This window comes from Cyanistes caeruleus, chromosome Z, assembly GCF_971803275.1.
Source record: "Cyanistes caeruleus chromosome Z, bCyaCae1.hap1.1, whole genome shotgun sequence".
Lineage (NCBI taxonomy): Eukaryota > Metazoa > Chordata > Aves > Passeriformes > Paridae > Cyanistes > Cyanistes caeruleus.
Window position 1 is genome coordinate 54,879,221 of NC_141732.1, and position 18,043 is coordinate 54,897,263.

General features: G+C 43.3%; 1 protein-coding gene across 4 annotated transcripts in view; it reads right to left on the reverse strand.

Annotated features, from left to right (window-relative positions):
* Positions 1–18,043, reverse strand: part of DMRT1 (doublesex and mab-3 related transcription factor 1) — a 59,441-nt gene that overhangs the window by 27,472 nt on the left and 13,926 nt on the right. For all 4 annotated transcript variants that reach the window (XM_086866764.1, XM_086866765.1, XM_086866763.1 and 1 more), the window contains exon 3: positions 8,027–8,310. In XM_086866764.1, the coding sequence (XP_086722890.1) occupies positions 8,027–8,310 (284 nt within the window). The remainder of the gene's footprint in view (positions 1–8,026; positions 8,311–18,043) is intronic.

An 18,043-nucleotide genomic window follows, 5' to 3' on the forward strand; every position in this document is an offset into this window, starting at 1 on the left:
TGCAGTGAGATTAAGTGGAGAGAGAGAGAGAGAGAGAGAGAGAGAGAATGGTGGCTGTTCACAGGAAGCGAAGTGAACCTCTGCCTGACTTCTGACAGCAGCATAGTTGCATATACTTGCACATATACTGAGGGACTTGCTTTTAGCCTGTGAAAGTTAAGAGTTTTTCTACTACAAATTAAAGTGATAGTTAAAATTTTTGTTTTCTACTTCCACATGCAGAAGAAGTTAAACACACACTGAAGTTTCACCCAGAATAAATAGTAAATTGCTCTTCAAAAACTTAATGAGTCATCCTGAGGAAGACTGAACTCAAAAGAACCACTGACATTGCTTCTCCTCTTCTGACGAAGGGCACTCTCCTTTCTGGAAACAAGACTCCCTCAACAAAACCTTGCTGCTGTGCAGTACAAACTGCCCAAAAGCACAGTCCAAAGTGCATTTTGAATCTGCACACCTGCAAACCTCAAGAGCCCTGGAAGTATTGGGAGAAAACAAAAGTTAGCAAACTCATCTCTGCTGTGTTGCAGTCTTCCTTGCCTTGGTGGGGCAGGGCATCATTCACAGATCTCACAGCTCTGCTTCTCCCTTGTGCAAGACCATATGAGTATGTACAACTGAGAAAAGGTTGCTTGCAGGGGACAGCATTATTTCAGCTGTAACAAAATGGAAGGATCACTCCCTGTCACTGACTCAATCACGCACACGTTTCCCCTCCCTGTAGAGTGGATCCAGTGATCTGCCTCTTTTCAACACTTCTTTTAGGGGTTTTCTCCATTTCTTAAAAAAACAACTCACTTAAAATCCCTAGATGCAATGAATTATTACTACTATTATTATTAGTGTGTGGTAGCTGGCTAGCAAGAGACATGTTTTATAATCTTATTACCCACACCAAGTCTACGAACCACAGTTCAGCTGACAGCCAGAGGCTTGGCTCTGCAAAGAATATGCTGCATATTAACAACTGAAGAAAATCTAAAAGCTTTTGGTTTTGTTTTATTAAACAGTTTAGAATCCACACCACGGTAAATCTGAACCATAAGGTTTCCTTTTTATAGTGCTTAGCAATCCTATTTTACAGTAACAATAAAAAAACAACCAGTTGTAAAAATTCTTGACCTCACTGCTGCATTAAAAAGGGGGCTTAGGAGACCACTACCTGATGAGAAGGGGCATTTGTATGAATCTGTATTCTGTATTAACTCCTGCAGCTCCGTGGAATCCTTGCAGGTTTTGGGATTCCAAAAAAGGAGATCAAGACAGCCTTAGGGAGGCCCTGGAATACTCAGATTATTTTCAACCTGGGGCAGTTCAGCTTTCCAAATGCTACAGTCGGGTACCAGGTTTGGGATCCTGTCCTAGGTCCTGTCCAGGCAGAATGCTGGGGTAATGCAGGGACCACAAGAGAATTCCCGGCCTTCTGATGTCTCCTGCCTCCCTTGCCCTTTCCACACCTACAGCAAAGCTGAGACAGGTGTGAGCTGGGACAGTCCCACAAACCGATCTAGTTTGTATCACCGCAGGCTACATGCCAAAAGAACAAGGTGTATTTTAGGTAAGCAAGAGCTGCACAAGGGAAAGGCATGCACTACTCCTTGCACGGGGCAATCTGAGCTCCTAAGTTGCTTCCCCTCCAGCCACCCACTGCTTGTGCCCTGCTCCAGCTGCAGGATTCACCAAGCACCTCACAGACTTTAGTGGGAGACACATATCATTGGAGCAGCAGTTGGCCTATGCAACATTTACAGGTTCTCCTAAATTGTACAATACAGCACGCACTCAGTAATGTTTTAAAAGATGTACTGCAAGCAATGGTGGGATGCTTACAATTCATGAACAAATAAATATAGCCTGATTGGAAGTGGAAGGCCATGAGTGTGCTGGAAATTCTTTCCCTGCGCCTTCAAAAGCCATTTTGAGGAACAGAGAGGCAGCAACAGTTTTCCCTCGCACAGATAAGCTGGACACAGGACTCGTTCACCACTGAGCAAAATGGTCAGTGCAGCCCTCCAGCTGTGTCCAACAGTAACAGAATACATAGCAAAATCCAGGGAAAACATGAGGAAAATTATTTTGCATCAGACCATTCCTGTAAAAAAACTTTCTCAATAGCTGGTGGAGGAGTATGTAAAGCCCAGTTCCTCTTCCCAAGTTTCTGGCAGCATCTGCACAACCTCTACATATATTCTTCATGAAGGAAGAGCTGAGGAGAGAAGGTGGCCTAACCAGAAACAGGAAGGTGTCAAAGCAGGCACCAAGTGGTGACTCACCTCTCTAACCTCAGAGATTAGAAAATGGTCCTGCCCTTCCCAGATATTTATTTAGCCAAAACATCACCTGTGTAATTATTTTATTTGCAGAAGCTGCCAGACACAATCTTGTGAGCACACCATTGTTATTTAAGCAGTACCCTCACACTTTGCAGTTGATCCTGACTATGGGGCTTGTTTCCAAGAAAGACAGGAGGAGGTCACAGATGATTCTCCTGGGTGACAAGGGCTGAAAAAAATTTCAAAGCAACAGAGGAGATCACAGTGCAATCTTTCAGCTCTGCCATTGGTGTGCCACATGATCTTGGCCAAATCACTTTACTGGGGATTTTCATCCTTTTATTTCACCTGTGACTCAGCAATAAACTTACCCTCAGTAATTATGGAAACATCAGAGAAACTTTAAAGTTTAACATAACCTCCTCCTTCTGTCTTGATCTTAACGTAATTTTAGTGGGCATAAAATTGCATTTGTGTCACTGCTTGCAAACAACAGAATTCAAAAATAGGTTGGTTTTTGGCATGGGCAAGAAGGCATCCACTGGACAATGAAGTGGAAATTCAGGCAGCAGTAATTTCCCCTCTGTCACCTGTCTGACTGTCTCAAGTTGTTTAACACTTCCCTGCCTCAGTTTCTGCAGCTCTAAACCAGGTTTGCTACAACTCTCCCAGCTTGCAATGCTACTGCCTATGTGCTGACCTCTCACAACTACTGTTGCACTCATGCTGCCCAAGGTGTTTCATTCCTAAAACCAGCTAAGCATGTTTTCCAGCACAATGAAAAAATGAGTCTATGATACCCTGCCTTGACTTACTTTGATTCTAGCACAGAAAATACAAGACACATCTATATCTGTCCCCCCTTGATAGACAAACTTAATTAACCTTTGCTATTCTGTTCCAAGCTATTCTTTTAGACAAAGGCAGTGACCCATAAACAATATGTTACCATCAGAATCTCAACTGCAGTGACACCTAGAGATATAGCCCTATCAGCAGTATTGGAAAATAAACCACTTAGATTAGCTCCTCCAAGAAATATGGATTGCATTCATGTCACACATGAGCTGTCAGAAACATTAGGATACTTTTAGCATAAATCTGTAGTGTGAAGGGTATGTTATGAATACAGTATATAATTCACTGCTTACACATAAAATTGGGACTGTCTTGGGTGACTTGCACAATGTGTATATATTTACACACACATGCACACATTTTACACTGACTTCTGGAGAGTATGGCTGCAGTTTCTGTAAGAGAGACAGGCTTTTTGGAGGAATACTGGGCCAGGAAGCAGAAGTAGGTGGCAGAAGTCAAAAAGAGCCATCTTTTTTCACTAGCAAGTGGCTATTCTTTAAACTCCTGGCTGTCCCATCACAGCCACATTCTTCTGGATTTAGTAAAAGAGTTTTTGAAAGTTTGGTACTTCTAAGAAATCCTTAAAAAGCAATTTTCTCAATCAGCAATACTAAATATTTCATTTTCAGATGGTAAATGTAAATCCCACACTAGAAAGTAAGTAAAAATTTTCCCAGTTTCTCACACATATTTATTTTTGCTCTAAACTGGTGTAAGGAAAGAACAAAAAAGTTGAGGTTCTGCAAGTGAAAATACTTCTTTGCCAAGCTGCATGAGAAGAGAAGAGAAGAGAAGAGAAGAGAAGAGAAGAGAAGAGAAGAGAAGAGAAGAGAAGAGAAGAGAAGAGAAGAGAAGAGAAGAGAAGAGAAGAGAAGAGAAGAGAAGAGAAGAGAAGAGAAGAGAAGAGAAATGAAGTTCTGAAATGTTTTCTGAAAATTCCAAAACCTCCACACCATCCTTAACCTTTTCCCAGGAGCAGGATCTCTGGAGTTACAGGAATAACAAAGAAAAAGCAGCCACTGGTCCCCAGGTGTGGGGACACGTTCTGTATCTTGCTGATTTTTAATGGTTTAGCTGTGTGAACCAGAAGTTCTGTCATTTTTTGGGGATGATGTTAACACACAACGAGTCCAGACTAGACTTGTGCTGTGGATCACATGCCAGCAGTTTGTGAGTTTAGAAAATCAAGTCTGATTAGATTCAGATGTGTCCATTAAGGTTTTACTTTTGCTGTGACAGAAAAGGCTGCAATCACTGTGTATTCTCCTATTGCAGTGAGACCAATTTCAGAAGCACCAACTTCCAAGTACACTAACCCACTTAGCTGCAAACTGATTTTACTGTTAACTGGATGGAATGCACACAAATTCCCATTGTAATAAGTAATTACAAGAGCTTCAAGGGAGACTCCAGATGATCACATAGGGCTGGAGTGAAAGGAGAGGTACAGTAACCAACAAATCTGCTACATTTCCTACCAACCTAGGCTTGTCTCTTCCTCAGGTGCAACACCAGACATATCTGATTATCTGCCTTAGAGCTGGCAGGAGCAGCAGAATATAAATGACCAAAGGATTCTCAATCAAAACAATAATCTTCATTATGCTTATCAAATCATGATGCATACAGCTTCTGGTGTGACTGTATATAGATGAGGAAAACCTAGAAAAACATAAAATATTTGCACCTTTATGAATCCATTCAAGCACGCCAGCCTCTGCAAAGAACAAAGACTAATGAAATCTGACATTAATCTACATTAAAGATTCAGTGATTCAGTTTATTTGCCAATGCTCAATGATGCATTAATCCTCATCTCATCCCACACACACTCACATGTTTCCTCCCTGGCTATTCTCTCTCTTGCTCCCTAAATTCTGAAATAGCAGACAGCTGGGCTGCTCAAGGCCTTGTCTGCATCCAGAAGTTAGCTTACTTTAAATATGCAGTTCTCCCTGTGTGGTTCAAGTTAATCTAGGATCCACGAGCCTTTGCCGAATTGAGCCTGGAAAAGCCAGGTGTCTTGTCTACCCAGCTTAAACTAGCACACCTTCCAGTGAGCACACTGGTGACTTCTACCATCAAAGAAACCCTCCTGTGAGCTCACACCTTAGCAAGCTGCCCTAATTTGGTTACACAAGGCACTGCCCAGCTATGCTTCTGGCAAAGAAACAAAGATCAAACACTTTGATCAAAACAGTTATAGCAATACTCTTGTAGCAATAAATATAAGTCAGATAAGAAGTTGTACTCCTACTGGAGTCTGGTTAAGAAATCCTGTACATGTAAAAAATAAATTCAGTCAGTACAAGCAGCCCAGCAGAAGTCCCTGTTTCTTCTGAGGAGAATAACCATGCACAGATTTGCCAGCAAAATCTCCTGAAGGTGTAAGCAAGGTCTGAATCCTCTGCAAGGATCATGCTTTGAATAAAACTCTCCTTTAATTCCCTATTGTGCTTGACAGAAAAGCTCATCCTCCATTTAACACTATTTCTGTGAACTTCCACTGCTGGTAACCCACATGAGCAGAATTATGTTTAACCATGTGCAGAAATTGAGACCTTGTTCCCCTTAAAACAAACCATCTTCAGTGCCACACAGGTTTTTACAACCTCAGCATCACTACACCCACTGCCACCAAACGTTTTCTAGCCTCTCACGAAAACTTTCTATGATTATTTGTGCAATGTTATGCTGTTGTAAGAGTATGCAAAACCTATGACTCCCAACTCTTCCAGCAGTAGCAATCCTACTTGCAGATCAGTCTAAGAAACAGCTTGTAGGTGACACAGCATTGACCTTGAACTACACCCTGCCCTACTGCAGAGGAGAAATGTGTCCTGCCTTTAGAGCATTTAGAAGCTGGGGAGACATCAATTCTTCAAGCAAAAAGCAGCACCTGTATTCTCTCTGCTCTAACATCTAACCAAAATAGCACTGAGGGATCCCATAAGGTCTGCTCCGGAGAAATTAAAATTTTAGATGTGGCAGATAATTAAATTCACATAAAGGTGAACAAAATAATGCAATATATCGCACAAGAGAGATCCACAGCTCTGAGCCTGCTGGTGGAAGTAAAACAGTCCTTTTTGACACCAACCGTGTCATTTTTTCCTTACTTCCCTCTTCAAGATCTCATGAATCTGAATGGCACTTAAGCAGAAGTACATTTCTGCAGGGCCTGAAGAGAATTATGGAAATCACACAGTTGCTTTTTATTTCTTTAAGGGTGTCAAAGGTTCCACAAGCAACAGGTGATCTCACAAGTGAGACACGGAGTCTCTAAACCAAGGCTTTTAATATAAATTACAGTACGTGACAACAGAACCATAAGGACACCACATCTTCATTCCAAGGTTTAACATGTTTTAACATACTCACATAGCTCTTCCTCAAACACTATGTGCTAGGTGAAGTGTGGGACTAGCAGTCTGCAAGAACACTGTTTTCACAAGGCAAATATTGCCACCCTTCATTTGTGTTGTGATGGTACCTTCATGCATCAGCAATCTAAGTGCTGCAGACGTTTGACAGGTAACCCTCTATCTGAAATACTCTTCTATACCTGGCTAACCCAGTCAACCAAAACAAAAGAGTTCAAAAAGCACTAGGCACCTTACCCCATTACCATACACAAAATCCTGTAGCCTTAACTAATTTTCCCCTTGGCCTGGTGATTGAATTAATCAGCTGGAGAGGATGCCATCAATTGGAAAGGTGTACCTTCATGTATCAACACGCTGAGAAGAAAGCTCTCATGGCATGGGCTTGCACCACAGAAGGAAGACAGAGAACTCTTTATCCCATACAGCTGTACTCATGGCAGAAAAAGGGACACGGAATAGCAATAAATGCTACATTAACTGTAATCACCTAATTTCAGCTCCTCGGTATCAAAAAAAACCTTCCCTTTTGGAGCTGGTCCCTGTGCCAGAGAAACCTGGCTGGAGAAAGTCTCTGTCAGCAAACAGGATGACCTATCTGTTCACTTATACAAGGAGGTTTTGGTGGACATTTCATTGTTGAGTGGTTTCACAACACAGCCTTTGCAGAAGCTGCGTGACCTGTCTTGATGCTCTACAGAAGAGGTTTACCCTCTCCTGTCCTTACACAAGGGACACAAGCATACACAGACTCAGAGAGTACAGCCTTACCAGCTCAGTCTCACACAGAAACACCATCTCTGCAGTCCAAAACCAAACAGTCCCGGAGCCACTGAAATGCTTCCACTTTGCCAAGAATTCCCCACATTGCCAGATTTCTCCTTTTTCTAGTTTTTGACTGGTACTGAGTTGGAGGCTACGATTATCAAGTCCTAGAGTGCGAGGGCTTCATTTGCTTTATATCCTAACAACGTACACAGAGCTCTGGTTTGAATCTCTCAGGTACTGCCTGTAACCAGAGCTACACAAGTCAAAATCACAAGCACTGGAGCTGCCATTGCTAGAAGAACACACGACTAGCAATATGCCACATCACATTCAGCTGACTGCAACCAAACCACTGCACATCAACATGGTCCCCTGGGACACCTCAGCAGCTCAGATGTGAACAAGGAAAAAAAAACCATGTTTCTGAAGAGCAAAGCCTCCCGGAAATTACACCTGAGGCTCTCAGGATGTTACCTTGGACAACTGCGTTGGCCTCTTTTTCTGGAAAACAATTAATGATCTACTGTCACATAATACAGAAGACAAAATCAAGCTAGTGCACCCCTTGTGCTTGTGGCAATTTATCCATTCCACTATCACTGTCCCACAATGGAACTGCTTTTGTTATGCCACATTGCAGCTGACCATTTTGTCTAACGTTTTCAGAATGGGTCCTAATGCCACCCTGGAGTATGATTCTGGTTTTGCACTGCCATGAAGCCAGCAAAGAGGAGATCATACCTGCCACTGTTTTCCTGACTGGCTCGGCATGTATGTTGCTGGGAGACTTCGAAGGCTGTTCTTCATGGCCGACCCTACAATTGTACCCCCCGTCTCACTTGAGGAAGGCTCGCTGGCCACTGCCATCTGGTATTGGGAGTAATTGTACAGGTTGTTATAACAAGGATACAGGGACGGCTGGTAAAAACTGCTGTAGTAGGCGGAGTCCACAACCAGCTCAGACGTGCTCTCCAAGTGCCCTCTGCTGGGGATGGAAGGGATGTCCTGAACGAGCATCCGTCCCTCTGGAAAAGAAAAAAAAGACCATTATCTCTCATTATCTTCTAATGAGCTACAACTCCTTCCAAAGGCTGGACAGAGAGTGGTAATTAAGAAGAGGAAGGGGCTGAAAGCTGTAAATGACTGAGTCTTTGGTGGAAACTCAAGTGGACCAACAGCTACTCAGGAGCCCAAGACTGCCACCTACATATACCACAGACTGCATAACAGCAGACAAAACCAACTGCAGGTTAAGACAATGCTCTGAATCCTCAATCAGTTTCAACTGATGAGGATAGTGATTTACATCACCTAACTTTGCAGTCCCCCACTACTTTTTAACGTGTAACAGTGTGCCAAGTCTCTTGTAACTCTCTAGAAGCAGGAAGGATCTAGCTACAGAATGACTCCTCCCAGCCAGCGTCCTGAAGATGAGAGGACACTTTCTGAACATGCCTCTAGGGAGGGCAAACAACTGCAAGGCAAGAGAAGCTGCAGTGGAGAAAGTACCACAGGAACAGCCAAGGTGTCCCAGAAACCCACACACTACCTGAGAGCAGTAAGGTCCTCAATACCTGCTGAGCCTTCATAACCAAATTTAGCTCCCACACCTACAAAATCACAGAGCTGAACAAGATCCACACTGCAAGCAAAAGAGGAGGAGGAGGAGGAGAAAGGTACTGCTTGTGATTTGCTGCATCCACTCTGGAGTGCCTCCAGAGCAGGGGTTAGCTGGCTGCACTACCCACAGGCATTGTCTGCCTCCCTGTCATTCCCTAAGATGGGGAAGCTCCTCAAACAATGAGAAGCAATGATTTCCCCACTCCATGGTCAACCAGTGCCTTGCAATAACTGCAAGCACAAAAAATACAAGGTGTTTGGTTGTTGCATTGCACAACCCAACCTCTCTCTCCTACTTGGCATCAGTTACACTGCCAAGCCAAACACAAGAAAAAACTATCACAATCTTATATATACATTTAAAGAGAAAAAAAATCAAACATCCAAATCCCTCCGTATCTACAGCTCTGGCTCTAGTTTGCATGTCTGTGACCCTGCCTCATACCAGTTCTCTGTAAGGAGGCCCTCTTCTCCCCATCATGTTGTCCAACTGTTTTATGGAGAAGAAAACAATGTGGTTTAATGCATATGGATGAGCTCCCAAGAGCTATTGGTATGGACATGAAGCAGCATAGGCAACAGGAACATAGGAAGAAACAGCCCTAGGAGGCATTTCAGGCAGGCATAGCTTGTTCTGGATCTTTCTCTTGGTGTTTGTGTATCTTGGTTACTTACCTGTAGATGGAATATGGTAGCATACCAGCCTCTAAGTCAAGACAACATTCATGGTACTGTGTGTTAGCTGCATACTAGTTCAAATCATCAGTTTTACCAATTATAGCCATTTACAACGCAATTCTCTTTCACTTCTTCAGTTATAGTGAAAGCTTTCTGCAATCATGGATCATCTCCCTTCCAGGTTACTAAATTACACATTGCCCCCATTCATGACATCATTCTGTTGACATCAATGAATTATTTATTAGCAAAGACTGTTTTATGCTTCCTGCACCTTATTTTTCTGAACAAAGTCAGCTGGCCGTGTTTATCTGGAGTAGTTCTCAAATTTGCACATAAAACAGAAGTGCCTGCAATGCCACAGAAGACTTTTCAGAGTTTCTCCACTTTCACTTTTATAATTTTTTTAATTGTTATTATTCTACTTCTGGGCAAGACTCTTAGATCCTTTGTCCGTGTCTGATAAAATCAAAACTCAGACCACCAGCACAGCACAAGCTTGACTCCCCTCCCTAAATTTACCTCTCAAATAAAGCTGCATTCCTATTGCTCTGCTTTAAATGTTGCAAAATAGAAGCCAAAAGCAAAATCCTCCAACACATTCCTTGCTGGGATACAGATTTCACATGAGAGACATGCAAGGCAGTCACCTGCTGAACTCCTCACAAGGCTACTACATTAAGCTGCATAAATGCACGATTTCTTCTAAAATATCTGCATTGTCTTTCAATTTACAGTGCATCATTAGAATGGCTACTACTCCCCATTAAAAATACTAGCACCAGGACGATGAGATCTTTTAACACCTACATGACATGGATGGGAGGATCAAGATTACCCTCAGTCAGTTCACAGACAGCACCAAGCTGTGTGGGAGTGTTGATGTGCTGGAGGGCAGGCAGGCTCTGCAGAGGGATCTGGACAGGCTGGATCATGGGCCAAGGCCGTGCTGTGAGGTTCAACAAGGCCCAGAGCTGGGTCCTGCCCTCGGGTCACAACAGCCCCAGGCAGTGCCACAGGCTGGGGCAGAGTGGCTGGAAAGCTGCCCGGAGGAAAAGGCCCTGGGGGTGCTGGTGACAGCAGCTGAACAGGAGCCAGCAGTGCCCAGGTGGCCAAGGAGGCCAATGGCATCCTGGCCTGTGCCAGCAATAGTGTGGCCAGCAGGAGCAGGGCAGGGATTGTCCGCTGTACTCAGCACTGGGGAGGCCACACCTCAAATCCTGTGTCCAGTTTTGGGCCTCTCACTCCAAGGAAGACAATGAGGTGCCGGAGCATGTCCAGGGAAGGGCAGTGGAGCAGAGGAAGGGTCTGGAACACCGATCCTATGAGGAGTGGCTGGGGGAGCTGGGGTCGGCTGGAAGAAGGCTCAGGGAGACCTTATTGCTCTCTACAACTGACTCAAAGTAGGTTGTAGTCAGGTGGGGTTTTGTAGTTGGACTCTTCTCCCAGGTATGAAATGGTAAAAATGACAGGAGACAGCCTCAAGCTGTGCCAGTGAAGGTGAAGGTTGGACATCAGAAACAACTTTACGGAAAGAGTAGTTAAGCATTGGAATGTGCTGCCCAGGGAGGTGGTGGAATCACCATTCCTTGAGGGTTTCAAGGAATGACTAGAAGTGGCACTTAGTGTTCTGGTCAAGTGGACATGGGTGATGGGTCAAAGGCTGGACTCAACGATCTTAACAAGTCTTTTCCAATCTAAATGATTCTGTAATTCTGATTCTCTAATACACAGGAGAGATCAGTGACCCCAGGTACCAGCAGCTAAAAGGAAGAAGGGGAGAAAGTAACAGGTATGGTTGCAGCTTTTGGAAAGGTCTTATGCACTACACTTCCTAATATGCAACAAGATGGGCTAGGCTGGAATAGAAACCTACCCATAGCTATCCACCAAATCACACAAGCATTCCTGATATTCCTGATGCTTCTGTGTCATTCCAGTGGCTGTTAGTGCTACAGCTCCCTCCTGAAGAGCAGCAGTGTCAGTATTCCATTGCATTTAGAAGGAGAAAAAATAAAATGCTTTTTGATCCTTCTTTTCTCTATCTCCTATCTGTGGTTTGGGCTACCACCATTTGGCACCAGCAGTGCAAGGTCTGACTTGTCACATTTTGTCAATGAATTTTCCTTTATGTAGCTGCACAACTCCCACCAGTTCAGGGCTGTTACAAACCCACCAGAAGTGTCCTCTGCTTTCTTTTTGGCCATCACTTCATGCTCCAATAGTCTTCACACTACTATCAGCTGTTATCTCCAAAGCTGGTCTGCAGAGCTGATTCATCCAGCCACCCATATGCATAAATCCCCAAGCAGCAGCAAACTGGGATATTTTTCTCTTATAAACCCACAGTTATGAAATCCACGGTCCTTGTAACATCTCTGGCACACAACCATTCTGAGCTGCAGGGCCACACCACAGAGATGTGCCCCAGCAGATTAACAACAAAAACAGGAGCAAAGGGAAAGGGAAAAGTTCTAATGAAGGGAAAGACACATCCAGCTCCTTGAAGAACTTAGCTCTCCTGTGACAGCACAGGAAATACAGTCAGAAGAGTTCATTTTCCCTAAATCCCATGAGAGACCACACTTCTAAATGTGGAAAGACAGGAATCAACATCTGTAACTGTCTAGCTGGGGTTCCTTTGGTTGATTCTTGGCTCATACCTGTAAGGGTAGACTCCTGCCTACTGGCTGAACCTTCCTACAGCCATGCCTCCAGCAGCTCAACCAACTCAGTGTTCTCCTCAAGGGAGGCTGTGCCAAGTCAGCCTGTGACTGTTTTCTGCCAGCAAGTAGCTAACACCAAGGTTAAGAAAGCAGCTTTTAGCTGATTTCCTTCTTCCAAGTGTAATTCAACACAGCTGAATGGCTCCCCTAGCAAAGAGAGTCCTCACTTGCCTTAGAGCTTGCAGCATTACACTTGCATATCAGGGTGCAATTTTTGTTATGAATTAAGCTCTCAAGAAGGCAACCCCTGCTGCATTCTCAAGCTCCCACTCTGCACCTCCACCTGCACTTTAAAATACAAGATCTGCTGCAGGAGCTGGGCTTATGCCTTTGCTGTCCTCATGCTCTAGATGGAAAAAGTAGGAAGAGCTCCTGGGCCTTTCCCTTGCTATTGCACACAAATTTGAATATTATGGAAGTTGCAAATATGACATGATCAAAAATGGGACTGAGCCTGTTCAAGGAGGTACAGAAATTAGAATAATAGTAACAAAATAATAAAGCTGTTTAAATTTTCACTCAGATTTTGGAACATCCAATCTACAGTGTAAGGCCATCACAGGCCCTCCATCCATAAGCAACATTCTTGCAGCAAAGACAACAGCACCTCTTCAAGCAGCTGTGCCCTTGGATCTCTAAGTTCTTTTCTACGTCTTTACTAATTCCTGTAGACAACCGATGCTACTTTTTTTGCACTATGTACACAGTGTGAAATATGGCCCACTCTTTCATAGAAGATCAATATGATGCACAATAAATATTGGTATTGATCTTTCAGTGTTGTAGACAACCCTCCAGCTCTATGGCATATTAATAGTATTTAACCAGTAATTCATTTCAGGGTGGCTGGTATTTTCTTTTAAAGAAGGTGAATACTAGGGGTCAGTTACACATATATGTCTTTTACATTCAGTAACCTATGATGGGCTCCTGCCTTCGCTTAGCAGAGCACGGTGAAAAACACTGGTCCAGGCCTTAGGTAATGTAAACCAGTCTCAGACCATTTACTTCAATAAAGCTATGGCGATTTACACAAATTGCGGATATGCATGGCAAAATCAACGCAGAGGCCAGTATATAGATCATTTGGGAGGAGAAAGGCCAGGTAATTTACAGGAATTTCCATCATCATCTCTTTCTCGCAGATGCAAATGTGTTTTTAAGGATATATACTGAAAAGTACACTGAAATTTGAAGGCTACATAAAAACATGGAGTGTTTTCTATTCCTACTAGTACTGTTAAGGGCCAGTTTTACATTTTACTATATACTGGCAATGGTAATTTAAGTATGCCTGGGTAAGCCTCTGATATGAGGTCAAATGACATTGAGTCCATACTATTAGACTTCCTTAGCATGTAAAACAGGGTGGTAGCACCAAAGTGCCTACTGGAAATGTTTACTGGACCACACAGAAATCTGGGGGAGATTATTAGTCAGCTTATTTGTGACAGGTGCACACCAGTAACTGTTTTATAAATCAGAGAGCAAAGCCACATTTCAATGGCTGCGAGCATGCCATAGCATGCTTCAATTTAGTCGTGTGGCATTAGACCAGATTAGTCTCTGACTGTGCATTTCAGAAAAGGGATTTGTATATACACTGTGGCAATTAAGGGAATTTCACTGCCCCCATTTATTGGCATGTGTTCTTATATAAACCAATAGTTAACAGTTCTGTCTTTTCTATGCCTGCAGAGACTCTGCACATACACAGCTCTGCTGTTGAAAATACTTAACTGTGACTACTCAAGTAACACAGTGACTAACGAGCAGGTAAGCACTGCCCAGTAAGCAAAGCTCAGGTACTGGTAAATTTACATTTCATGTAGTTTTCAATTTAGAGTGACTGTTTTCACCACTTTTAATACTTCCTGCAACCCAGCTTCTACAGCAGGGACAGCTATACCATTAAAACACACACACCAAAGTATTCAATCAGGAAATACCTGCCTTCATACCTCAAAAGAATCTTGTATCTGTACCAGACAATTTCTCCTCACTCAGTACATAAAGCATTGACACACTCCTATTAGGTGGTTTAGCAATATTAAGTCTTGCAATGCATTAGTTTAGTTCAATTTGTATCTGGCTTTGAGGTTGGACAGTAGCCTTGAACAAGGCCAGTATGAAATCACTCCCTAACATCACAATCAGAAACTCTGGTACAATGTGTTTCTCCCACCAGACAATCATGACAGAGCTATTTCAGATGTCAAAGAAAGCTGGCACTATTACTTTCTGCTGAGAAACGCTGCCTCTCAAGGAACAAAACCCACACACTCGCTCTTTGGGAGGAGTATTTCTGTTCCCTTCCCATTAGAAGTTGTGGATTATCTTTGGTTCCAGCACTGAACTTTTAGCTTGATATAAAGTTAATGTGCTAGACAATGTTCATTTCAGGCAAAGCTGTGGGGTTGTGTAATTTTCTGCCACCCCCAAAAAAGGCCATTATCTGTAATTACCCATTACCATGCATAATTATTTCTTCTATTCTGGTCTATGGCCCCCAGGACTTCATGACGTTACAGCTCACTGCATTATCTTATCAAATTTGTTAAGGAAGCTTTTTTGACCTTTTGAGCACTTGTCACAGCATATACAAAAGCCGGCAGTAAATTGTCTAAGCATGTAGTGTGTGATTTATTATTTGTACCTTGCATAGTGATACCATACAAATATTACACATTAACACCTTCCCTATTCCCAGTCCCTGCCTTAGATAAAGTGAAAAAAGGAAAGGAAGCCCCTCCAGTATAAGAAGGAAGGGAACAGGAAAAGGCTAGAGTCTCTCAGCAGGAATTTAAGGAGCATGACAGCAACAAGCAGTTAAACCAGAACATCAAGCTCTGAAGAAGATCCCAGCTGCTCTCCTCTCCATTGCCACCTTTCCTCTTTCTCCTCTTCCTCCACAGAGTCTATTTCATCTTGTTTTCACAGCTTTGTAACCTGCTGATCCCTGCTCTTTCATACATCCATTTGCTGCTCCATCATTATGCAGAAGGCAAACCACTCCACCCCCTATTCATAGCTTTGGTTAATGCACTACAAGCTCTTGAGAGACAAATTTGGTCCAACAGGACATTCACAGGGATTGCCCTTTATGGATACTGATGTGAGTGTGCAAAGAACCAGGATTTTGTCTTCATTACTCTCAAAGCTCCCAGAAAAGGACCAGGCAGTGATCAGCATCCCAGCACTATCTGCTTTCAATTAACAACTTCATTACACTACAAATCCATGTATGAAGCCCCTCTTCTTTGTAAGGGCACTAGAATTTAAGGTGAAAGAGAAGCAGGGCACTCAAGAAAACTGTTATCCTAACTTTTGTCTTCCCCTTAGTCCCCAGTTTATCAATACACTCCAGAGGGTGCTTTATCTTAAAACCTCTCTTTTAGGTGCTTGTATGTATAAAACATTCAACTCACATCGCTATCTGCAAAGACATATTGAAGAAATTATGATTCAGGAAATTGTGGTACAAAAAAGAGGTTCTGGTGCTTTTGAAGTGAGTGGTTAAACAAACAAACTTACCAGGAATCAGAAAATCTGAGATACTTTTCTGACATCATGACAAATAAAAGTAAACATCAAAGATCAGGTATTTACTTTGGACTAAAAGTGCACAGTACAAACTGTGTAGCACAAGGTACGCAGAATCATGCCTTCAAATCTATCAGTGAAAGCCTTCTCCCTTAAAAGTGGACTGAGCCAGGAGACCCTGGACTCCTAAAAGGAGCCCTGAATTCAAATGCTAAGAGGCACTGCTGTGAAGATAAAAACCTTTTCTGTGTTTCTCCAAAGTTTGCAGATCTCTGGCCCTTCACTCTGCGCTGCCTCTCAGGCAGTGGGGAGGTGGAGACAAGTCTGCAACTAAGATGAGCCAGCAAACACAGGCAACAAGCAGGGTCTACAGAGCAGGAGGGGAGATTGTGCTTGTACTCCTGTCCTGGAACCTGCTTTCTGAGATGTACGGGGTTCTTTTAATCTTATTCTCCCACAGAAAGCTGTATCTGCAGCACTCCCAATAGTTTTGACCAGAAAGCTTTTCGTGAACTATGTCTCTTCCTCCCTGTATCAACTGCCAATGTTACAGCCCTGTGTCGAGCTCAAACATGAAATCTAGTGGTTCTTTTTCCTTTTTGTTCGGATTACCTTCTCAGATGGCTCTGGGTATGGAGCTGTGCTCTAACATCTGTTAGAGACAGAGATGGAAAAATATCAAGTAACAGCCATATCAGATGTGAGGGCTAACAGCAGCTATGTCTTCAGGTTAAGATTATACAGCATAGCCCAAACACCTTACTGACACCACAGTACCTCTCCAACCCTAACCAGAAATGTAAGTAATTCTTCTCAAAGCAGGAACAGACATTTAAAACAAACAAACAAACAAACAACCTCTGAAGTGTGTGGTCTAATGATTCTGAGCCTTGTATAGGCCTCTGGCCCCTTTGTTGGAACTGAAGTGCACAAGGACCAATCTATTCCACTTCTTTATCATGGTTATGCCTTATTACCTGCCAACTCCTACCTCCTCCCACCACAGCAAGACAAAACAACCACAGTCTGCACCACAGCTGCAGTGGGTCTGACAACTAGGGCTTTATGGGTGTTGGGACAAACTCCTTGCTAGGTGCAGCTGCTGGACCATTGAGCTCAGCCAACATTATGGGTGAGGAACTGGCATAATGGCACCAATGTCTGTGGTCTGTGTGCTTTTCAAGGGCTTCTTGACTGGAAGAACTCAATTTCACGTGGAAGGAATCAGTATTGTTTTTTTCTCCCCAGTAGGAACAACTCCAGAGTGGTCTTTGAGCAAAATGGCATTTACCTAGTTCTACTTCTGAAGTAAGTTCTAAGTGGGACAAGAGATTTTAACAAGAACAAAACTTGCCAAAAAGAGGCACTCTAGGATAAACATTATGCAATGGAGACAACACACTTCAAGGGAAAGTTGGGAGACCTCAGAACTAAGTTATGTCCTGTACGCCTTCTTGAGCCCTATGGTGAATTCACAGGATTTTGCATCCCCAATGCTGCTGCTGTTCACAACACCAAACTCACCCCATGAAATAACACAGAAAACTTTAACTGGAACTGGCATAGCCTGGCAAAGGCATAAGCAACCAGAACAATCATACTGGATATGAAATAAAGGTTATCTAAGGGGATCACCAAAACAAACTGCTGACTTTTACTCCAACACTTCTTCTCTAGTCTTTTAATCATTCCTTTATCTCCTGCCTGAGTTCTTCCAAGTTCAAGCCCAGGCGTGTGGGTCCAGACCATCACTACATCCCCACCACTAGCTACAAAGAGAAACCTAGGGAACAGTACGAACAGGGAAACAGTTGTACTTCCCTCGTCCCCTCTCCTAACCTTCCACTGGTTTTGGTTCAATGATACCCTCCCTTCCAACATTCATTTTGAGCCCACTTTCTGTTATGTACCTCCTCCCAGGGAAGAGAGCACTAGCACTAGTTCCATGACTATCTCACCAGCTTCCCCAACCACATACCTGCCTAGGACTGTGCCAGTTTTTCCTCATCCTCTTCCACCAGGAGCCACTAACATGGCCAGGATCACCAGCTGTGCAGTGACAATGTTTCTGCAGGATGGAATGGACTTCTCAATTTTTCACTTCTGGTATGGGTTAAAACGGCTTTTGCTTGCATGTGACCAGTCATCTAACCAAGCCTCCCTGCAGTGTACTTTTGCCTTCTGCAGTGCT